The sequence below is a fragment of the Scomber scombrus genome, chromosome 7 (genome assembly GCF_963691925.1).
Source record: "Scomber scombrus chromosome 7, fScoSco1.1, whole genome shotgun sequence".
Classification (NCBI taxonomy): Eukaryota; Metazoa; Chordata; class Actinopteri; order Scombriformes; family Scombridae; genus Scomber; species Scomber scombrus.
In genome coordinates, this window is record NC_084976.1 from 13787064 (window position 1) to 13811015 (window position 23952).

Sequence of the window (23952 nt, forward strand, 5' to 3'; positions counted from 1 at the left end):
TGAAAACTCGGTTACCTGACCCGGATGTAGTTAGCCTCTTAGCTAGCAACCGTTATACGCATGTAAACATAAAGGCGGCAGATGGTAATTAAACAATAAATTAAAGTTTTGATATCGTCAGTGAAAGTATCGCTGGCTTAGTCTGATGTATTTTTGCTTCACGTAGAGAGGTGACGTTCGCCAGCGCGCTTTATCAACGTGAACTTACCTGAGTTTTAAGTTTTTGGGATTTTACAAATGAACTTAGGCTAACCGCACAAGTATAGCGATGAGCATTTCTTCACTACTGAGAGGCTGAAGTTGGCTACAAACATTTATTGCTATTATTATCTACCACTGGTCTGATCCTGCAGGTAACGCCCCAGCTGGATGCTGATATCCTGGAGGACAGGACAGCACATGTGGCCCCTGACGTCCAGGTCCCATCTCATGTAAACGTCCTCAGCACTAAAGCCATGTCCAGTCAAACTAAAGGCACCCCTCCCTCTCTACGTTTCGGTCAGGTGATCATTGGCCCCCCAGGCTCTGGTAAAACCACTTACTGCCAAGCAATGCAGGAGTTCCTGACTCACCTGGGACGTAAGGTGGTTGTGGTGAACATGGACCCAGCCAACGAAGGACTACCATATCCCTGTGCGGTAGATATCTCAGAGTTGGTCACTTTGGATGATGTCATGGAAAACCTGAAGCTTGGACCCAATGGTGGGCTCCTCTACTGTATGGAGTACGTTGAAGCCAATCTGGACTGGTTAGAAAACAAGCTGAAACAGCACAGTGACTGTTACTTCTTGTTTGACTGTCCTGGACAGGTGGAGCTCTACACCCATCAGAGTTCAGTGAAAAATATATTTGCACAGCTGGGAAAGTGGAATTTCAGGGTGAGCGACTTCGGCATTAAGAAATGGGAAAAATTAAGATAATGAGAAAAGATCTAATTTCATCACAGCATATAAAAAACTGATGCCAAGTCTGCATCATACATATTGTTTTGATTTGTCAAAACTTACCATTGTATACATTCATCTGTATTATACAGGGTGTCCATAAAGTCTCTTTACAATTTAACACATTTATTACAAAAGCAAATGAATAGACAAATCTGTGGAAATTGAATCATTTAATACACCTCTATATGGACACCATTAGTTGCACGAAGCACATCAAGACAGTACTCCATTTCTTGCCATGTTCGCTGTAGCATAGCCTCATCAATGGTGGCAATGGCATCAGTGATCTTTTGCTTCAGGTCGTTGATGTCCCGTATCTTTGTTCGATAGACGATACACAAATGCATTGTGATTAAAAACTTTGATAACCACTGAGTACATAGAACAAATCTGATTAACATATCTCATCAATTGCTTTTGTAATGATTTTTTTGAATTGTAAAGAGACTTTGTGGAAACCCTGTATATAAAAGCAGAATTGTTTCAATACAATACAATATTTAAATAGCATGATCGGTGATTTAAAGTAACATTAAATTGCATTTATGTCTCTGATTACTGCCATTACTTGAACGTTCTCCCCTTCTTTAGCTGGCAGCAATGCACCTTGTGGACTCTCATTACTGCGCTGACCCAGCCAAGTTCATCTCTGTGCTGTGCACCTCTCTGTCCACCATGCTACATGTGGAGCTTCCTCACGTCAATGTCCTCTCCAAGATGGACCTGATCGAGCAGTATGGCAAACTGGGTAAGTTGATGGTTGTTGGATTTACTTGAAATAAAACAACATACAATACACAAAACTATGCCATTCAGAAACTATGTGTATAACGTAATGAATTGTACAACTAATTACATCTACCATGGTAACATTTTTTTCTGTCCTGTCTGTATTCTTTGACAGCATTCAACCTTGACTTCTACACAGAGGTTATGGACCTGACCTATCTTCTTGATCACCTGGCTGCAGACCCCTTCTTTAAAAAATTCCACCATCTAAATGAAAAGTTGGCAGAGGTCATACAAGATTATAGCCTCGTCTCCTTCGTGTCTCTCAATGTACAGGTATCACTGTTTGCTGTTTTTGACCCGCTGTGATTCAGGTGTAATATATGTTATGAAGTCATGAGGATCGGTATCAATTTACTGAGAACTGACCTTGTGTGAGACAAAAAAAAAATGTATAAGTGAGGTACATTAAATTGTTGCATTCACAAATGGCGACAAATACGGCTGTATTTAAGATAAATCAAGACAATTGTGAAGATTTTCCAGTTGAGAGCAGAGTAGTAAGTAAACTGTCTGCAGGAACAAGTTACATTGCATGACTTAGCTGTGTACAAACCTGCCATTTTAGGAATGGGTTATCGCTCTGCTCTGAGCTATATGAAAAAACCACAGACCTCATGTAGCCCAGCCAGCTCCATCAATCATTGCTCTGTCATATACCAAAATGAAGCCTTGAAAGCTCTGTTTCTGTGTACAGCACAGGATGGTTGACTGGCAGATTGCAAATGAACGTACTCTCACTTAATTACTGAATCTTGAGTTTGTCTCATGGTATATTTATTTTTTGCAGATTTATCTGACGCTGCTGAGAGATAGCCTGAAAATGTTCAACACAGGCTCCCTTCCAAAAATGACTGAAAACTTGCCACATATTATTTAATCTTTTCAACATATAAATCAATTTTAGCATTTGATATTTAACGCTCAATCAGTTTCCTGCAGATGGATAGGACCGTTAAAATGAAGTGGGCTGTCTGCACACTCCCTGGCACTACTTATCCTTTATGGAGAGTGATGTGGTTCTGTGTGCATCCAGAGACAGGAGTCTAGACTTCTGTGCTATCACTTCATATGGGTCTAGTAATTTATACAAATAGCAGGTTGTGAAAACACAGCGCTAATTCATTTCTGTTTTCGACACCCTCTAACTTACTCAGCCACTAGTTACCTTGGTTACCAATGGTATTTAGCTCAGCAAATTTGAAAGCTTGACCTTGAGAAAGAAGAGATGCTAAACTCTGAGGATCTGAGGCTGATGAAGTTTGGGATTTTGTGGCTATGTTTGCATGTGTAGCTTATCTCAAAATACTAAACACAGATAAACAAAACCAAGGCTGAAATGGCAGGATTACTTCATTTCCAAAGTTTAAAAATCTGTTCGCATTCATACAGTACTTCTGAATACAATTGTCTCCAAACGGTATAGAGTTATACAGTTTTTTTAAAGAAAATATTTTGCCGATGTGTGTTTTCAGTGTTTTTGTACAAAGAAAACCCCCCTGATCAAATGCTTGCTTCTCCTTTCTGTCTCCAGGACAAAGAGAGCATGATTCAGGTCTTACGAACAGTGGACAAGGCAAATGGCTACTGCTTTGGAGATCTGGAAGAGAGGAATCTGCAGGCCATGATGTCAGCTGCTGTGGGGGCAGACTTCCAGTTCAACTCGTATCCTTTCCTCATCATGCTGGTGACTCACTGTGACTCATCTGGTTTATAATCAAACCTTTACCAAAGATTTAAGGGACTTGGCTGACAAAACAAAAGCTCTGGTGTTTATAATGGCATCATTATGCCCACTGTAACCCTAATCTTGCACTATACATCGTAAAAAGGTCCTATTTTGTTGTGTTTCCCTTAACATTTCACCCTCCAGTACTCTTGGAGTTCAAGAACGATATGTTGAAACCAGCGGAAAGACTGTGGAGGATGAAATGATGGACCAGTAAATTGAAACGCCCGAATAAAAGGATAGAAACTGGTTGTCTTTTTATCACCACAATTTCAGGGGAGTCTTGGCAACATCCATCTCACTTGGCCTGAATTCTGAGCCTCTCTACGAAAGCGCTGGAGAGACAGGAACTAAATTTGGGTGCTGTGGATCCTTCAGGTTTACACCACACCTCATAAGAAATTATAATGAGGACGACTGAAGGGAGCAAACGCTCAGCTTGCTTTTGGAGGAATCAGAGAGTGATGTGATTAGTACTCTTTAATCACTGCTGTTGACATATTTTATTAAAATGTATTAAAAGACCCCAGTTTAGTTTTTGCTTGAGTGCTTTAGATTATTGAGCCACCAATATTTGTGGGGAAAGTCGGATGCAGGTCTATGTTCCTGCTGAATGAATTAACATAATATAACATGTTATATTTGTTGTTACTTATTTTAGATTATGGCGCACAAATGTCTTTTTTTTTCAGTGTTTCAGCTGTTTAACTTGGTGAATAACATCATGGCAGAGATAAAACAGAGGACTTGGACTTTCCTTGCGCGTACCCTCATTCCACGTGCATATATTAGTGAGGAGGGTTTCTGACGGAGAGATGCAGAGAAGAGAGAATTTTTCCCTTGATATGCAGCAGAATATAATGGAACTTGACAGTCTGCAGTGCCTCAGAGATGCAAGTGCAATTTGTGAGTTTGTGTGTGATGGAGGGATAAATATTAAAATTAATAATACATCTTTTATGTTTTAGAACACAAAATAATCCTCTTCTGCAACCAAATTAGTTTTAAATGTGTCTTGAAAGAATATGATTTTCTTATTTTGTTATCGTAACAGAATATTTTCAGAGCTTTAGATTTTAAAAAACTGGTAATGCAATATGCAGGGTGGTGTGTAATCATACAGTAATTTGCCACAAAGGTAGGGTGACTCAAAGGCTTCACATCAGAAGTAGTAATGACTTTGGCAAAGAGGAAGTCCTTGTGTGTTGGGTCGCTTTTTCTCGTCCAGCAGATGGCACATGTGCTTGCAAATCCTCCTCCCAAATCCGCAAAAGTCTGCTCCACCTATTCCCTGCAGCCAGAGCAGAAAAATTAAGTCAGGCGGGGAGAGGAAGCCACATTAAATCTGTGTTTCTGCACAACTGGCCCTGTGTCTGGTCTCTGGGATGGAAGACCCTGTCTCTTTTAAAAGCAACTAAAACTCTCTTTCTACTTGGAGATCACTCTTTCCATTGCTGCTATTGTTTTCTGTGTTTACAGTGAAACCCACTTTAAAACATCTGCTTTTTAAATCCAGAAGCAAATAATGAAAGTCTACACACACACACGCGCGCGCGCACATACACAAATTTAAAACTGAGGCTTAGTGTGCGTGCATGCGCTTCTCATGCAAGACTAAAATAATTGTTGATCCACTTTGCGAGCTCGCACTGATGTGGGGAATGACATTAAAAACCTCTGTTATGATGTGGCTGCGAAATTGTATGTGGACTGCTTGTTGCCTGCAAACCTCTCTGAGCTCTCCGTGCATTAGGGGGGTGTGTCAGGCAGAATGTTAAATTGTGATCCGATGTTTGTACATGTGATCAAGTATGACTTCTCACTGGTACTTCCTGCCCCCTCCTTTCTCAAAAGCCCCCTAGAGGTAGATGTGTGTGCGCGCGCGTGTATGTGTGAGATAGAAGACACAGTTTTTGTGTGTGTGCGCACGCGCGTGTGTGAGAGTGTCGAGAGTGAGAAAAGAAACCGAAAGACTAATCTTATCCCATTTGCACTCTGAATTTGACACCTAAAACTATTAAACGTCTCTTAAACCTCCCTATGCCTTTGCGTTTCACCCTTCTAAATAATAAAAAAATGCCTTGCACACACGCACACACAATTCTCATTATCATCCCACCCCTGCTCAATGCTGTGCACACACCCTGAGCATTTTGTGGATGCCAAAAATGTCTGCTTCATTTGACTGAAGGGAGGGGGTCAAATGCTCATTTTTTCTAATTGTTGGGAGACTTTGAAACTGTCCACGCATCCTCAGTCTGGTAGATAAGGTCTGGTGTGTTTTGGGGTTTTTTTTGTACAGCGTAGTTCAATGTTATATGGTGAGAGAGAGCTGGAGCCTGCACCCATCCCCCCACACTCAGCCGAGGAGTGTTTCTGCTGGAGTGAGAGACAGACAGAGAGGAGAGGGGGTGGTAGAGGAGAGTAGGCAGGCAGGCAGGCAGAGGGGAGGGAAGAAGAGGGAATGTGCATTGGTAGTCTCGTTTGCTGCAAGGCTTCCTCCTTCTGCTCTGGAAAAACCTGTGTGTGTTGCCTTTGCTTGCCTAAAGAGGTCTAAGAATCACTAATGGGAAATAAGTTAATGCACCAGGTAGATTTCTTTTAGCCGGATGCATTAATAAATATGGCTTTTACTATTCTTTTCTTCTTTTTCTTCTTTTCAATTAACTGTGTGGCAAACCAAGCTAAATGAACTCAGCAAATACCCCCCCCCCCCCCTTCATTTAATTCCCATCTTTACACATGTGCAGCTGTGGCATCAACATATAAACACACACACAAGCACTTTGAAATGTATGGATTTCATGAATTAATTGGTTTCCACTTGCACTGCTCACTCAATAAATTCAACATGCATTTTTTTTGCAATGCACTCTCTCTTGTGTGGGTTATTTATTCATAAGAGCATTGCTTTAAAATGTTGGTAACACAACATTTATGAGTTGTGTGAACATTAGACTCATCGTGTGGATAAAATATTCCACCTATAGGGGGAAAAAAGACAATGTGATGTTGTAAGACAGATCAATCCAGTCCGTGCTATGGAGGGGATCCGGTCCATGTTTTGCAGCCAGCTGTGTGGCTCAGTAAAATGGCTGTATCTATCAGAGCCTCGTGTTGGTTGGGCTCGCTCCCTGCCTCTACCCGGGCTCACTAACACAACTCCCACAACAATTTCTGTCGCTTTTTTTACGCATTGTATGGAGCCTCCATCATTTCTTTAACCCATTTTCGGAACCGGAACCGGGGGGATGGCAGCCGGGTTCGGTCCGGTTTGATGGGGTGGGAATGAATCGGCACAAGGATAAATGGTTATAAACAATTATTTATATTCAATGCTAGCTTTTGATTGTGACTGACTCGCCGAGAGAGGGAGAGAGGAGGTGGGGGGGGTAATATCATGGCCGCTCAGGTCGCCACTCTTAACACTAGCCCGCCTTCCGAACTCAAAAAGCCGGATCGAGACCCCAAGGAGGAGTCGGTACCGGGGGAGAAGCAGACTGATAAAAAACAGGCTGGTTTGGACAGCGGGTCGCCGGGCCGGGGGGAGCCGCAGGACGGGACCGACGGTGGAAATGCAGGGGGAGGAGGGGAGCCTGAGATGAAGAACGGGAATGGGAACCCGCCCAGGGCTAACAATAATAACCAGAATGACTCTGTTGGACCGGAGGGGAATAACCACCCCGGACTGGTGCACCATCACGGCCCCACTTTCCCTCCACCTTCATACGGATACAGCCAGCACTACGGTCGGGCCCCTTTTCATCAACATGGCGGACAACAAAGCCCTGGCATGGCAGCTGCTGCGGGTCCGGCCGTGCAGTCGAGCAACATGATGGACCCGTATCAACCTAACTCACACGAACATGGCTTTTCAAACCACCAGTTTAACAATTACAACCCATTCCCGAACAGGACTCCCTATCCCGGGCAAACATACGCCATGAACTCCCCTCGCAGTACCCCGGCGCCGACAGCTGGGGGGCAGCCTGCTAAGCAGCAGCAGCAGCAGCAGCCACCACCGGCGGCGGCGGGAGGACCCGCGGTGATGGCTGGATCTTACAATAACCAGAGATATAACATTGGAAACCCTCAGCCTACATCCACCCCGACTCTCAACAAGCTGCTCACCTCCCCCAGCTCGACGCGGGGGTATCCAAACTACCCGTCCGGAGACTACAGCAACCAAGAGGGAGCCAGCAAAGACATGGGCAGCAGCGGCCAGTATGGAGGGAGCAACCCGGGCTGGCAACAAAGAAGCCATCACCCATCGCCTATGAGCCCGGGAGGTGCCGGGCAGCCGCTGGTTAGAAACCAGGTAAAAAAAAAAACACTTTATAACAGGAGCATCATGTGGGCTTTTCTCACGGCTCCTTCCCTCCTCTCAGCTACTTCACAACGAAGCAGGCCAGCCATTGTCTGCTAGTAGTTCGCAAAGACTCTAAAATGGCTGCCTCTCGTGTGTATGTGTGTTTTTTTGTCTTCCTTTTACACCATACCGTCAAATACCGGCTGTTTCCAGCATATTTACGGAGGTGTATATCGCTAGCTGAGAGCAGTGTGAAGATGGGAGTTGTAGAAACGACGTTAACGTTAAGGACGGTCAGGGAGAGACGAGAAGGCCCGACTTTGAAAAACGGGGCGAAAATGCACACCGATGAGTAGCGTCTCATTTTCACTACAGATAGCTTTCCTACACTTTCTACACGTTAAATGTACACTGTATTATGTTTATTTTTATATTGGCTAATAAACATATAAAGTAGCTTGCTCTCAAACATTAGCTTGTGATAGTCGCTTGTACATTCGTGTTGTATTGTTTTCTTGCCCGATAAGCTATAATTGTGCAGCTACGACGGGAAGGGATGTGTTGCATGTCGAATTAGCCTCACGGTTAGTTAAATGATTTTGGTTCCTCCTCTTAAAAGTGCCATAAGATATCATGTAGGGACGTAAAAGATTACATTTTGATCATATATTGCTTAAATTAGAGCCCTTTGCTGAAAGACTGCCGGACTTCCCCCACACATGCTGTCTGTAAACAAGTGAGCTCGCCCATATGAGTGAGTGGCTGCAGCCTGCAGATTGCAGTTTGCACTGGGATTTGAATTGTGGAGGTAAAAATCCTGCTGTCAAAGCCAGGAGATAGTTGGTCTTGGGTTGACATGCTAGCTGAAATCTGATTGGTTCCTCATGCGCTGCTCATGGCCATTTATAATTACATGTGATGCAAGGCAACAGTTGCTGATAAGAACACACAGCATTAACTCATCACAGGGTCATCAGAGGTATTGCTGCTGCTTCACTCCTCTCTTTTGCTCCAGTTTTCTCCACCAACCCAACATGTAGTGTTGGAGAAACTGGGATTTACTTGGATAATGTGTGGTTTTATAATTTTCATTTCAACTTTTCTATACAGAGCTGTAAAAAAAAACCTCAACCCAAATCATCATCTGTGGGTGTTAGCATAGATACCTCATGGGTTAACTTACTCTCAGAACCAGGCCTATCACATACTTTGCAGCTTGATGACTAAAAAATGTACCCTTATGAAAACTGCAGTCTGTATAATTGTATATGACAGCTAGAGTGCCATGTGTTGTTTGTATCTAATCCAAAACACATTAACACAGTTATAATGAAACATTCACTACATCTGCTGTCTTGTTAGTTATCTAGATTTACATACCACCTGATATGTTATCTTTGATATTCTTTAGATAAGAAATATAGACTGAACACTCTATTTTAGTTTTTAACTTTCTACACGGCAGCAAAAACAATATTTGAGCTCAGCGTGTGACGATGTGTGCATGTTGATGCCGTGCCTGGCATGCCACACAAGTTTGACTGTGTGACTGCAAAGAATTTCCCCCCAATTCTCCCCCCAAGCCAATCAGAAGGCAGTCCACCATCTCTCACCCACCAAGGGAGTTTCCTCTCTGTCTTATGCAGATTAGCCATGTGCTGCTCTTATTTATTTCACTTAATTATCCTGGACCTGCAAAATGTCATGTAAGGCATTTTGCGCGCTATTTGTAAAGGGCTGTTGAGCTGAAGAGGCTCTTCCCAGCAAAGTGCACATCTGGGAATTCACTTGAAGTAATGTGAGGGGACCCCTTTTGTTCGAATTATCATATAATTCCTGATCTTTTAGTGCCAAATAGCTTTGATGGAGGTGAGGGAATAATTGTCTTCTAAATGTAAAAAACGAACATGAGTGCATTATTAAGTTGAATACATTTTTTGATTTAGACATAAGTACCTGAAGAATGGCTGTAATAACTGTTGAGTTATATAGACTCAGAACGCACTTATACATTTTTCACTCTCTCTGTGTGTGTTGTGAAGTACTTCCTTCATTTCTCGTGTCATTCATCCAGAGCCAAACTGCCTTCTCCAGGGAAAAAAAAAATCTACTTGGACCATGCTCAAAACAGGAGCACAGCTGGGATATGTTTAAGATTGGGCAGACTGCCCTCCATTTGAAAGTAGATATATATAGCTCTGTTGACTTCCGAAACTATGGCAAATGACCGTGGGAAATAAGGTGAAAAAAGGCACAATTTCCTCATTCGCTGAAGTTTGTTTTACACTCTTAGCCGTGCAGAAATCAAATGCTGCAGCCAGGCATTTTATGAACTCAAGTTATATAAGATCAAGTAGAGCTGCATGTTAATCATACCACTTCTAATTCTTCACATTTCTCTTACGATATTTGGTTGTTTTAATTTATGTATTGTTTTCACTTTCTTAAGCCACCTGGTCCCATGGACCCAATGGGAAAAATGAGAGCTCAACCGTATGGAGCAGGCAGTCCTTATGGTCAGCAATCGCAGCAAGGGCCTCCCACAGGTCCGCAGCAGGGGCCCGGTTACCCTGGCCAGGGATATGGCCCTCCAACTCCCCAGCGATACCCAGTGGGAATGCAAGGACGCACTGCTGGAAGCATGGGTGGCATGCCGTATGGTCCTCAGGTATATCATGTGATTAATGTTATTCATAAATGATTACTCAGTTTATGTACTTCATCTTCTATCAGTGTTTTTTTCTGTTGTGTTCAAAGTGCTTGTGATTTCTGTTTAGATGGGGTCTTACGGACAGCAGGGACCAGGAGGATATGGCTCTCAGGGCCAGGCACCGTATTATGGACAGCCTGGTCAGGCTTCTCATCCAGGCCAGCAGCAGACCCCCTACGCCCAGCCCCCAGCAGGACAACCGGGTGGCCAGGCACCCTACCCAGGGCAGTCCCACCCACCGCAGACTTCTGCTCCACACACCCAAGGAGGAGCGCCCTATCAGCAGCCCCACATGCCCCCACAGTCCCAGGGGCCACTGCCAGGCCCATCCCAAGGGCCCCCACAGCCTCAGCCACCTTATTCCCAACCCTCAGCCCCACAGTCCGGCCAGTCTACCTACGCCCAGCAGCAGGGCCCTCCCAGTCAGGCCCCGCCGCAGCCAAGTTCCCAGGCTCCCCCTGGATCACAGGGCCAGTCCAACTACCCAGGATCCACACAGGGGCCTCAGCAGCCCCCCTCACAGCAACAGCAGGCACAGTCCCAGCCTCCACAGCAGCCACCGGGTCACAGCCAGCACCCACAGGGGCAGCCGGCAGCGTACCCGCAGAACCCACAACAACAACAACAACAACAACAACAGCAGCAGCAGCAGCAGCAGCAGCAGCAGCAACAAACACAACAGTCACCTTATCAGCGCTTTCCTCCTCCTCCACAACAGCAGGTACCAGGATCACATTCGTCATACTTAATTATCTTACTCTGTGTGTACTCACATGTATGCTTCCCTGTATCTCTGGCAGCAAACTTAAGCATGTGTTCTGTTGTCTTTTAGGAGGTATCCCAGGACTCTTTTCAGTCCAACGCTCCACCATCCACTCAGCCTAAAAGTGGCCCAGAGGACAGTCAAGGCCGCCCCTCCAGCCTTCCGGTCAGTTATGCTTGTTATATCATTGCTGGAACATGGACAGCCTTTTTCACACTGTGTTTGCTTTCCCTCTTAATGTAGAGTGCTAGAGTCTATTTGTGACTTGTAGTTTTTATTACAGGACATATTTATTTTGCTACTTATCAAAAGTTTGACAATATTATGCTTATTGCATTTAGAAATCCCTTTGGTGTTGCTTTGAGTGCTGGTTATTAATATTGTAAAAGTGGCTGCTGTGCTTTCAGCCACTTGATGACTTTCGACTTAAAGTGCTGCTGTACATTAGTGGCTGTTAAGACAATACTGTGGCCGATGCTTGTGGAAGAGGTGCTGTGTAAATGAGTACATCTGAGATTGAATACAAGGGAGTTTGTTTATGTATTGAAATCACATGGCAAGACTGCTGCTACATGCTGACTCAGCTGGCATCCTACAAACCCTGGTAACCATGGCAACCCCCAGCACTAATGCACACTATTGTTTTTTCTTTGAAAAAGATAAATAAGGACAAAGGCCTCTGGGTCTGTGTGTGCGTAGTATCAGTATGTGTGCCACTCACATCATAAACAACAGTGGGGGAACTGCAACATACTGAAACATACTGTTTTTAAAAAAAATCATAATAAAATGTTTGTTTTATTTCCCAAAATGTAAAAAGTACTGTCATGGAGCTGATTCTTCTGAAGTGACAAATTGCTTTATATTTGCTTTTATATTGTCTATTAACGCTGCATTTGCTCTTTCTGTATTTGTTTTCAGGACCTGTCGGGGTCCATCGATGACCTGCCCACAGGCGCAGAGAGCGCCCTAAGTCCTGGTGTGAGCACGTCAGGTGTGTCGAGCAGCCAAGGCGAGCAGAGCAACCCGGCTCAGTCACCCTTCTCCCCTCACACCTCTCCCCACCTGCCAGGCATCCGAGGGCCTTCACCTTCCCCAGCCGGCTCCCCTGCCAGCGCCAGCACGCCCCGCACAGGACCACTGTCACCCGCCAACATGCCAGGTGGGCAGATACCTCACACACTGAAATGATCAGTTACAAACTTTGTAATGTAGACAACATAATGTCAATCTACTCACCTATTATGTCTTAAATCATTTGAGGTCTTTTCAGTATTTTGCTTTTGTCATGACAAAGAAAGTCAACTTAAAAATCAGTATATCAACTTAAATTCTGTCAGGCAAAATTGCCTTAAACTGAAACCCCATTTTCCTGATTTTTAAATTGTCTCAAGAAGCTGTAACACTAGAAAATACATTGTTTCACCTCAAGCAGCTGCTATTTCTCAAATTGTATCTTGCAAAAGCTTTGAAATTGTGACATGGTTTTATGTTAGGCAAGATATCTTTTTGCTAGCCATGTTTTCTAGTTTTGTCTGCAAAAATACATCTTTAGAAAGGACTTCTTAATATTTTCAACCTAATCAATAAATATTCTTCAACTTTTTTGAGTTGAGAATGGAAGTTCTCCTTAGACCTCAAATGGTATAACCAGTGGAACTAAAAGCACAACTCTTCTTTCAACCTCATCAATACTTCATCTCGTCATGATTTATCAATATTGCATCTTCCTTCAGCACATACTAACTTGACTGTGAATATTTGTCTGTAGGGACCCAGATGCCTCCCAGGCCATCAAGTGTGCAGTCAGATGGGAGCTTACACCCTGCAATGAGTCAGTCTCCTATGGCCCAGGACAGAGGTATGCTGCAGTCTAAAAGCAAAGTGTTCACAGAGATTAGAGAGTTTGCTGAAGCATCTGAGTCTGAGCGCTGTCTCCCCCTCTCGCCCTCTTTTCAGGGTTTATGCAGAGAAACCCTCAAATGCCCCCATATGGCTCCCCTCAGTCAGCCTCTGCACTGTCACCACGCCAATCCTCAGCGGGACAGATGCATCCTGGGATGGGCCCATATCAGCAGAACAACTCAATGGGCGGCTATGGACAGCAGGGAGGACAATATGGCCCTCAAGGTGTGTGTACATGTTGATTGGCACTTTTGGGGTTTATACACGGAGGGAGCTTTGTTTTGTCTGGAAATTATATTTAGATTTTTTAAGAAGAATCATTGTAATGACTTGTAATGATGGCCTTTTTGGAACTTTAGGTTTGATTTATGAAGGTTTTCTTAATTCACTATCTATTTGTGAAGTTTTCTCATGTACTTTTCCCATTAGACAGACCTATGGAATATATCTCCTGGCCTCATAGGAATACCATGCTACCGCTGGTCCCTCCCTCTGACTCTGTTGCTGCTATTAATAGCTGTGAAGCATAGAGCCAGCTGACGTAGCAGAGCCTCCTGTCAGTAGAGCTGAGACTGTGACGAAGGCTTGTTGCTCAGGGTGCATAGCTCTCACTGCTAGCACACTGTAGGGAAAAAAGTCTGTCTCACACAGCTCTTAACAAAAAGACTATTATAGCTTTAAAAAAAAAAAAGCTTTACCTTTTGAACACACAATAATGTTATGCATGTTGTAATGAGGGTTTTCCAGACCACTGTTAAGTAAGAGCCTGGTGATTATTGATTATATTTTGATTAAAAAAAATTATAATTATGATGTCATCCTCAGGTTATCCTCGGCAACCTGGCTATGGCAACATGCCCAATGCTAACTACACTGGGCCGGGCATGGGCCCAATGAACCCCATGGCAGGCCAGGGTGGGGGGCCGCCGTATTCTGGCATGCCTCCAGGAAGGATGCCTCCGAATCAAATGGGGGCACGTCCCTACGGCCCCAATATGGGCCCCAACATGACCCCTAATATGCCTCCTAACATGGGCAACATGCCACCACAGGTAGGCTCAGGGATGTGTCCTCCTCCAGGAATGAACAGAAAGCCCCAGGACCCTGCAGCCATGCAGCACCCTGCCACTAACTCCATGCACAACAGGTTGGTTTATGATGGATTCTCCTTTTAATCACCTTCCAGACTTTTTATTGTCTTATCATTAGCATAAGTATGAGATGGCATAGACACAGATGGACTAGACACTCATATATGTACTCCTCCATCCAGGATGCCTGGTTACCCCAACATGTCTCCGGGCATGATGGGCTCTGGCCCACCCTATGGCCCTCCCATGAACAACATGCCTGGAATGATGAACACTCAAGGTGGATCACCTTATCCCATGGGTCCAAACATGGCCAATAACTCAAGTGGTAAGTTGTACAGAGATGACTGCACCTAGCTTTAGTCTCTTTTTTAATGTGGCTATTTCACAGCTCAGTAAATAATTTTATTCTAACCTCTGTCCTTGTGTGTCTAGGTATGGTGCCCAGTCCAGAGATGAACAATAAGATGAATAACAAAGTAGATGCAGTTGTAACACCCAAACCAGAACCCAAAACTAAGGTAACTAAACTGATTTTTGAACATCACAAATGTCTTCAGTGAGGGGATCTGTGAAATTTTCACCATGATACAAAGTTGAGCTCTTATTTCTCTTTTACAAAACAGAAGTCCAATTCTTCCACCACAACCAATGAAAAGATTGTGCGCCTGTATGAGTTAGGCCCTGAGCCGGACAGGAAGATGTGGGTGGACCGTTATTTGGCCTTCATTGAAGAGAAAGCCATGGGCATGACCAACCTGCCTGCTGTTGGACGCAAACCGCTCGACCTCTTCCGGCTGTATATGTCTGTTAAAGATATTGGAGGCATGGCACAGGTTAATAATGTCATTTCTAAATAACACTTCATTCCAAGTTAAATTTGTTTTGTCCTTTTATTGAATCAGTTTCCTAAATGTCTCGATGTGTGTGTCTCTTAGGTAAGTAAGAATAAGAAGTGGCGTGATCTGGCCACTAGTCTCAATGTGGGTACATCCAGCAGTGCTGCTAGTTCTTTGAAGAAGCAGTACATCCAGTGTCTGTATGCCTTTGAGTGCAAAATTGAGCGTGGTGAGGACCCTCCTCCTGAGATCTTTACAGACAACAAAAAGAACCAAGCTGCTAAGGTCCAGCCACCCTCTCCAGGTTAGAGTCATGCTCGTGCAATCTTTTCAAACAAACACTTTTCAGTGCAGTTCTGTTTCAATAACCACACCCATGCACTTCAAAACTAACAAAAAAATTATACATGCTCCGTTTAATTGTCATTAAAGTCACGTACCATGTCTGTCTGCTCCTCTCTTATTTCACATGAAAGCGTCCCTCTGCTCCACAGCTGGGTCAGGCTCTCTGCAGGGTCCTCAGACACCCCAGTCCACCAGCAGCTCCATGGCTGAGGGAGGAGACTTAAAACCTCCTACTCCAGCCTCCACTCCTCATACCCAGATGCCCCCCATGCCACCAGGGTCCAGGTGACTTATTTAACACCTCTGCAAGATGTTACCAAATGATTGTAGCTTTTTAAAGACATTATGATCAGAGAAATTAATTTCTTTCTGCATTTTCCTCTCTCTCCCACGTATCCTAATCCCCCCCCCAACCCCCACCCTTTGCTTCTCTTCTAGGAGCAGTGTTAACTTGCAGGACCCCTTCTCTGAAGGAAGTGACCCCGCTTTCCCCAGGAAGAACATGACTCCAAACTCTGCCTATCAGTCTGGCATGAACACCCCAGACATGCAAGGCCGCATGGGCACCTACGAACCCAACAAGGATCCCTTTAGTAACATGCGGAAAGGTGGGCACACTGAATGGACAAAAGCTCAATGGATTATGTTGTCCTAGAAAAAAAAAAGACGTTCTTTATTAACTGCTCGGTTAATGAGTTTTAAATGGACTTAATTTCTGAATCCATTTCCAGTTGGAGAGCAGTTTCTACCTGCCAATCAGGGCCCTAACAGCGGGGTGGGTGACCAACAGCAGCAGCAACCGCCACAACAACAGCAACAGCAGCAGCCTCCATTCAACAGAGGACCGCCTGGGGCCATGGGCACGATGCCAATGGGGCCCAGACAGCAGTATCCTTACGGACCAGGCTACGACAGGAGGTAAGAATCATTGAATGGTAGATGGCATTTTAAGGTCATTGAACACTACATGATCTGTTAAACCTCACAGTCCCCATTCAGATCAGGAAAAGGATGTCTAATTTATCATTTTTAGAACGGAATTTGTTTACATTTGATCAAATAGCGTGGGAACTGATGTAGGATTCAGCTGTCTTCTAGGGCTGGGCGATATGGGCACAATCAAATATCACAATGTTTTTGACCAAATACCTTGATATTGATATTTTGACAAAATATTTATGTATGATTTTTCATAAAAAATCATCATCAGTAATGCGGATAAAGGCAGATAATAGAACAGTCTGTTAAGCTCAGAAAATTACAATTTACTGTGATGCAGACTTTAAAAGCAGGAAAAGACAACACTCGTTCCATGTCACGACAATATCTATAAATATCACAATATCGATATAATATTGATTTATTGGCCAGCCCTACTGCTTTGAATTGACAGTCTACCGCCAGGGATTGTCTTGGGTTTGTTGTGGAAACAAGAACAAAATGCAAATGAGAAAAGGGTGCAATTTTTAAAAAGGAAGATGTGGTTGGACTGTGGTACATGTGTTACTGTTTCTGCCCATCCTGTGAGTGACACACTTCATTTTTTAGGAAATAGACATTCAAAATAATTTCTTATTCATCATAATTGCTGAGTTTATACATTATTGAAAATTATTTGATTAAAAGCAATGTTGCTCACTTTTGTCTTTGTGACAGTAGACTGGTCACAATTAACAAAAACGTTAAACCTTTTGGAGAAAATTCAGGGCAAAATATTTGACTGTACTTGCAAGAAGTCTGCTTTGTATTTCCATGGTTTTTCAAACCAGAAATTTTCAGATATTCATCTTTGTGCTCTGTATAGTGGGCGAGTGTGGTGAGAGCATGCCAGTTTATATTTATTACATCTAGATCTGATGACTTGTAGACATCAGTATTGTTTATTAGAAGAGCTCCTCCTATAGTACAAGGTTGACAGAATGGAACAGAGATAACAAAAAAGAGCAGCTAGGTCTTGCAGTGCTGGGGGCATCCATGAAAGAAGGGGGCTGCCGCTCAAGCTCGCTCTCTGCTCCATACATTTGTAAGATCAGCCCCCTGCTTGATTCTCTGCTGAATTTATAGACTGATGGGTGACAATGAAAAATCTAGTGGCGGCCAACCACCAATTATGAGGAGTTTTATTATAAAATAAATATATAAATAAAATGTAATATATTCTTTAAATAGAATACAGTAAAACAGTGTTTGATTGCACTGTCCTGTCGAGGAAAATGCTTAATTAAAAACCGGTACTGGAACGTTACGTTGTAATTGTAATTAAAGTCATTTACTCCCCAACACTGTGCTCACAATCTACTGTTTTCCTATACAAATGTTAAACAAGGCTTTAAAACATATGGCAGATATTTTGAATCAGAATAATGCCCCTATATTGAAATGCACAAGTATGTAAACACTCGTCCTGCATTATTAATTGCAGTGTTTGTCATATTGCAAACCAGCTGTTGCATTCCTTGAACTTGGATTTGGTTGCGCCTCGTTATCAATGTTGAAATCTAGGTTGAGGAACATTGGAGAAAAAAACAGAATCTACAACAATGGCTACACTTAAAGTTAGGGGTAGTTTAAGTACTTTTCTTTTTACTGGACAGTTATGGTGTAAACAATACTGACAGCTACAAGTGACATGTGTTTTTCTGAGCACCACTATAGCACTAATTTTGTTTGGCAATTTCTTGCATTTTTTTAAGTCTTGTGCCACTATTACATCATAAAACTCAATGTCTTAAATAGGTCCTCTAAAAAGTAGTTGCCTACCTGTATATGACAGCAGTCACTGGCTATTTTGGCAAGTAGCTAACATTGAATTGACAGTATTTGTGTTCAAATTGTAATCTTAATATATAATTTTTTTATGAGCTTTTGTGTCATTTTTATGTCTGTGTGAAATTATATTCTGTGTATTCTGATTTTCACAGATCGGAGCAAGGAATGGGCCCAGAAGGCAACATGGGATCTGGTGCTCCTCAGCCAAACCCTATGATGCCTGCCAATGCCGACACGGGGATGTATTCGCCAAATCGCTTCCCACCACAGCAGCCACGGTCAGTTCACATAGCACTTATTTGCCAAGCTTCTTAGACTCAAAGCTCATGTCATTGGAAACATCATTCATAATTCTTCATATGTAACGATTGTATTGCTTTTGTGTGGCCTGAAGTGTTAGAAATATATATTTTATAAAACTGTGTGATTTTTATTATTTTGACAAATATTCAGCAGAATATTATCACATCTTGAATTTTGTTCCCATCCCGCTTAGATCAAAATATTTACTCCAAATTTTTTACATAATTTACAGCTCTTGGGTTTTGCTTTATTGCATGTGGGTGTAGGGATGTTAGCACAAAGTGGCAATGATTTAAATGTACTTCAATTGGAAATGTGTTAATCCCATTTTAATTGTCTGAGGTTGGTATTATTTACCAAAGAGTAAGTAGTACATAGTCATATTTATACAATGAACACCAATGTATGGTCAAAGTTTAGTATAATATAATTGAGATGAAGCTGTAAACAAAAACACACTGATATCTGGATGTCTTTATCAGTTTAGCTTTTTTTTGGTTGTAAATTCACCAAAATCCACTGATTATGTGTCGAACAGTGGACGAAAACTTAATCTGGTAAATGAGAGATGCATTATATTTTCATGGTTAAACTGAGGAGGCATAATGTTTGCAGACTTGATTCCTATGGTAATCAGTATCCTGGACAGGGAACGCCCCCTACTGGCTCCTACCCAAATCAGCAGCCTGGAATGTACCCACAGCAACAACAGGTAAGTGATCCATCCACACCACAATAATTCACTATTCTCAGTACACTGGCATCAAATAATGTCAGAGTTTTTACTGTCTTAGTAGATTTCTGTTCTCTTTGACTGAGCGTCCATCATATATTAGATTTAGTCTTTTTTTTTCATTACAGTGAACCCATGTACTCATTTTTACATTTCTCCTTATGTGTAGAGTTACAAGCGTCCTGTTGAAGGGGGTTACCCTCCATCAAAACGTCATGAGGCCGAGTACAGTGGGCCCTTCCCTGGTGGACAACAACCACCGCAGCAGCAACAGCAAGGAGGTTCCTCTGCACCCTCTTCAGGACAACAGGAGTCGTACAATCAATTTGGCGGCAGTGGGCCCTTCCCTGGCTCTGATCGCCGTCCCCCAGGCCCAGGCAATCAGTTCCCCTTCCCCTTTGGTCGTGAACGGATGCAGGGAACCACAGGGCCCAATGCTCAACCTGCTATGCCCCCTCAGATGATGCAGTCAGGCCCTGAGGGTCCTCAGGGAGGCATGTGGCAGGGGCCGCGAGACATGAACTATCAGAATTACCCTAGGCCGCAGGGTGGCCCTGGGGGCCCACCTCAGGGACCCGGTTACCCTGGCATGAATCGGTCAGAGGAGATGATCTCATCAGAGCAGCGGATGAATCATGATGGCCAATGGGGAGGTCCGATGGGCCCGCGGCAGCCTCCGTATGGTCCAGCGGGGCCAGGCCAGCCTATGCCTCGTTCCGTACAGTCCAACTACCAGCCCCCTCAGGGTGTGCAGAACCACATTCCACAGGTGTCCAGCCCCGCCTCCATGCCCCGCCCATTGGAGAGCAGGACATCACCCAGTAAATCTCCCTATATGCACGGAGTAATGAAGATGCAGAAGGCTGGCCCTCCAGTGCCTGCACCACACATAGTGCCCCCTCCAGTGCAGTCACCTCTAATACGGCGAGACATGCCTTTTCCCTTGGGCTCTGTAGAAGCTACCCATCCTGTCCTGAAACCACGCCGGAGACTCACCGTGAAAGATATTGGTATGCTTAGCTAGAAATATCAGAATCATCTTGTGGTATTGCCCACATTTATTGATAGCAATGCCTAGTGTTACATTTTCTATCTCACTTGTCCTCAATTCCAAGTTGTCTCTCAGAGTATTTGGTACCAATTTTTTATTTATTTATTTATTTTTTACTTCTTAGGAACCCCGGAAGCCTGGAGAGTCATGATGTCATTAAAGTCTGGTCTATTGGCTGAGAGTACATGGGCCTTAGATACCATCAACATCCTACTGTATGACGACAGCAGTATTTCCACCTTTGATCTCAACACGGTGAGACTTGGATTACCCTGCCACCATCATTAATGCCCGTAATCATGGTTTATAACGGGACACTCTGCTTGGTAATCACGTCTAATGTTTTTCTATATTTCTGCTTTTTCATTAGCTGCCTGGCCTACTAGAGTTGGTGGTTGAGTATTTCAGGCGCTGCCTCATTGAAATCTTTGGTATCCTGCGAGAGTATGAGGTGGGGGACCCTGGCCAAAGGACACTACTTGATCCTGATGCCTTGAAACGAGACTTAGACAGCACGGAAGAAGAGGAACCACGGGCTGAGGACATGGATCAGGAGGAAGATGATAATGACGAAGAGGAGGAACGGGAAATGGAGAGCCCAGCTCATGTGAAAGAGGAGGAAGTTCAGGAGCAGTGCTCTGTGTCTCGGGGTCGAGATGAGAACGCAGGAGATGAGGACAGGAAGAGCAAGGGTTCATCTGAACAGACGGGTTCATCGCAACCCTTACCTGCCCATGAGAGACCAAAGCAGGCCAGCAAGTTTGACAAGTTTCCCTTAAAGGTGGTACGAAAGAAAGACCCATTCGTGGCTGGCCAGGCCAATAATCATGGTAAACTGCAGGAGTTTGACAGTGGGTTACTTCATTGGAGTGCTGGAGGGGGAGACTCAACAGAGCACATTCAGACCCACTTCGAACCCCACAAGGACTTCTTGGAACCACGAGAACGAATACCTGTGCCCCAAGTGTTGCTGAGGAGACGAGTACCAGAAGAAGATTTACGGGAATATTGTTTCCCGATGGAGGAGGAGAAAAGGAAGCATCAGGATGAAGAAGAAGAAGGGCCAAAAGAGACATCGTCCTCAGAGGAAGCAGCAACACTAGCAGGTGCGTCAGAGAAGTCCAGCTCCTTACCCAACACTGAGGAGAAGAGGAAAACAGATTCTGAGACAAAGACAGTTGAGAAAGGTCCTAAGAGTCACCAGGAGAATAACAGACCCATTCCTTTCTTCGGGAGTGCTTTAACCCAGCGGGCACAGCCGACCAGCACCATCCTGGAGGATGAGCCTCACAGTAAAGATGAAGGGCCGCTCATTGCTCTGGCCAACTGGCAGGATTCTTTAGCCCGGCGCTGCATCTGTATCTCCAATATTGTCCGCAGCCTCTCCTTTGTTCCAGGCAATGACCATGAGATGTCCAAACATCCAGGGTTGCTACTGCTGCTGGGCCGCCTGATCCTGCTCCACCACAGGCACCCTGAGCGCAAGCAGGCGCCACTCACCTACGAGAAAGACGAGGATTCGGATGAAGGAATGGGCCAAAGGGATGAATGGTGGTGGGACTGCTTGGAGCTGCTGAGGGAGAACACACTGGTCACTTTGGCGAACATCTCAGGCCAACTGGACCTCTCCATCTACCCTGAGAGCATCTGCTTGCCTCTATTGGACGGTCTCCTTCACTGGGCTGTCTGCCCCTCAGCAGAAGCCCAGGACCCATTCCCCACCCTGGGCCCCCACAGTGCTTTGTCACCTCAGAGACTGGTCCTGGAGACGCTAAGCAAGCTAAGCATCCAAGACAACAATGTGGACCTCATCTTGGCCACTCCACCATTCAGTCGGTTGGAGAAGCTATACGGGAACCTCGTACGGCTAATTGGAGACAGGAAGGTTGCAGTCTGCAGGGAGATGGCTGTGGTCCTACTGGCCAACCTGGCCCAGGGTGATACTATGGCAGCACGAGCAGTTGCTGTTCAGAAGGGCAGTGTGGGCAACTTGCTTGGCTTCTTGGAGGATAGTCTTGCAGCCACACAGCTTCAGCAGAGCCAGAGCTCTCTACTACATCTACAGGGGATGCACTTCGAGCCCACAAGCCCGGACATGATGCGGCGAGCTGCCCGGGCTCTGCACGCCTTAGCCAAGGTGGAGGACAACCACTCGGAGTTCACACTACATGAGTCCCGACTCCTCGACCTTTCAGTGTCTCCCCTAATGAACTCGCTGGTTTCTCATGTTATCTGTGATGTACTCTTTTTGATTGGCCAGTCATGACAGCTGTAGGGAGCCGTGGCTCCACTTTTTTGGGGGGGTTTATCCCCATCCCCTCTTCCCTGGTAACCTGGCTTGTGTGTGCAACAGGGCAAGGAAAGTTCAAGTGACTGTCTTTAATTTATGAAAATCCTTCAGATTCCATTCTCTGAGCCCTCCCCAGGCCGTCCTTGCTCGAGGAGGGTAATCACAGAGCTGTGGTGGATTACAAACCAGAGAGATGCCCATAAAGTGACACTACTTGCAACATGAATGCCAACTGGATGACACAGAGCAGAGCACCACAGTTGGGAGACTGTTCTGCACTTGGGGGGAAAGTACTTTTTAATAAAGATAAATAAATGAATAAATAGCTGAAAAACAAAAACTGTAACCAAAGTTGCTGTCTCGTTTACAGTGAGTTTGGGAGACACAGTGTGCCCTAGCTCTCCCCTGGAGGGCACAATGAGTCTGTAACTGGTGGATGTTCAGAGGTGAAGCAGACTGACAAGTGGCCTACTGGTTATAGTTGCTGTAGTTGGATTATCACCAGTCAGCCCGACAGTAGACTAAAATGCTGTCAATAGACACCTTCACCGGGGAGGCCTGTGCAGTGTGCAGTAGATTGTAGGACATTTTCTGTACCGTACTGCTCTTGAGTGTAAGCATTCTGTAACACACGTTTCACACAGAAGCTGACGATGCAGCTCTTCTAGAGTTTTGAGGTCATTTTAGTTTGGTGTTAAACAGAAAATGGCTTTCTTCCCCAAAGTATCAAGAACCTACAACACCCTTACCTCCTCTTATCCCTTGATTGTATGAATACCCTTATGAAAAGAAATCACCTCTTAGGACTGGTTTTCAACTTCAAATACAGCTTTGCTGTGGTGTATATATAATGTTGTACATTACACTTCCTTTCTCTGTGTCTGTCTCTGTCTGTGTCACTATTCTCACACTTGTTATTGGTGAGGGATGGAGGCTGACATGTGAGTTTGGTCTGTGACCTCCAGTCCCTGCTGATTAGACCCACTCCTCTGGTCTCTCCACAGCTCCGTAGTACGGCAGACACGGCTCAAACCTGTTATCTCCTGGTACAACAAAAATAAACTAGATGAAGTACACATTTGACAATTTTTCTCCAGTCCTGGATTCTGCATATTTGTATTTCAGACTATGTAGCTAAGACAACATGTAAATTCCTCCCTTTCCCTTTTTTGGCTCAATGAATATCATTTATTCAGTATGAAATCTTTATACTATATGTTCCACGTGGTAAGAATAAATGTACATTAAATCTTCGTAAGCTGTTTGATGGTTTTGTTCTTCTGGACAAACAAATTGAGAAACATGAAATCTCACAAAATTAGGTTCAACAGAATTTCTGAAACATGGTCCTACTTAGCTAATATTGTTTGCACATGATC

General features: G+C 44.2%; 2 protein-coding genes across 2 annotated transcripts; both read left to right on the top strand.

Annotated features, from left to right (window-relative positions):
• Window positions 1–47: 47 nt before the first annotated feature.
• gpn2 (GPN-loop GTPase 2) lies at window positions 48–3981 on the top strand. The gene is made up of 6 exons (XM_062422665.1): window positions 48–84; window positions 354–878; window positions 1539–1695; window positions 1852–2012; window positions 3271–3401; window positions 3610–3981. Exons 1-6 carry the CDS (start codon window positions 82–84, stop codon window positions 3680–3682), a joined length of 1050 nt encoding a protein of 349 aa, XP_062278649.1. The 5' UTR covers window positions 48–81; the 3' UTR covers window positions 3683–3981.
• A 2658-nt stretch (window positions 3982–6639) lies between these two features.
• arid1aa (AT-rich interaction domain 1Aa) lies at window positions 6640–23817 on the top strand. The gene is made up of 20 exons (XM_062422319.1): window positions 6640–7783; window positions 10224–10442; window positions 10552–11205; window positions 11317–11412; window positions 12169–12409; window positions 13019–13108; window positions 13207–13377; window positions 13978–14299; window positions 14426–14571; window positions 14679–14764; window positions 14870–15079; window positions 15182–15386; window positions 15577–15712; window positions 15866–16035; window positions 16159–16345; window positions 18349–18474; window positions 19115–19211; window positions 19402–20242; window positions 20408–20538; window positions 20654–23817. The coding sequence occupies exons 1-20, from the start codon at window positions 6866–6868 to the stop codon at window positions 22547–22549; spliced, it is 6942 nt and encodes a 2313-aa protein (XP_062278303.1). The 5' UTR covers window positions 6640–6865; the 3' UTR covers window positions 22550–23817.
• The last annotated feature ends 135 nt before the right edge of the window (window positions 23818–23952 follow it).

Coding starts and splice junctions, on each gene's coding strand:
- arid1aa (XM_062422319.1), top strand. CDS start 6,866: ATGGCCGCTCAGGTCGCCACTCTTAACACTAGCCCGCCTTCCGAACTC. Junction 12,410..13,018: donor GTCACCCGCCAACATGCCAG/GTGGGCAGATAC, acceptor ATTTGTCTGTAG/GGACCCAGATGCCTCCCAGG. Junction 20,539..20,653: donor CCACCTTTGATCTCAACACG/GTGAGACTTGGA, acceptor CTTTTTCATTAG/CTGCCTGGCCTACTAGAGTT.
- gpn2 (XM_062422665.1), top strand. Junction 879..1,538: donor TGGGAAAGTGGAATTTCAGG/GTGAGCGACTTC, acceptor CCCCTTCTTTAG/CTGGCAGCAATGCACCTTGT. Junction 2,013..3,270: donor TCGTGTCTCTCAATGTACAG/GTATCACTGTTT, acceptor TTCTGTCTCCAG/GACAAAGAGAGCATGATTCA.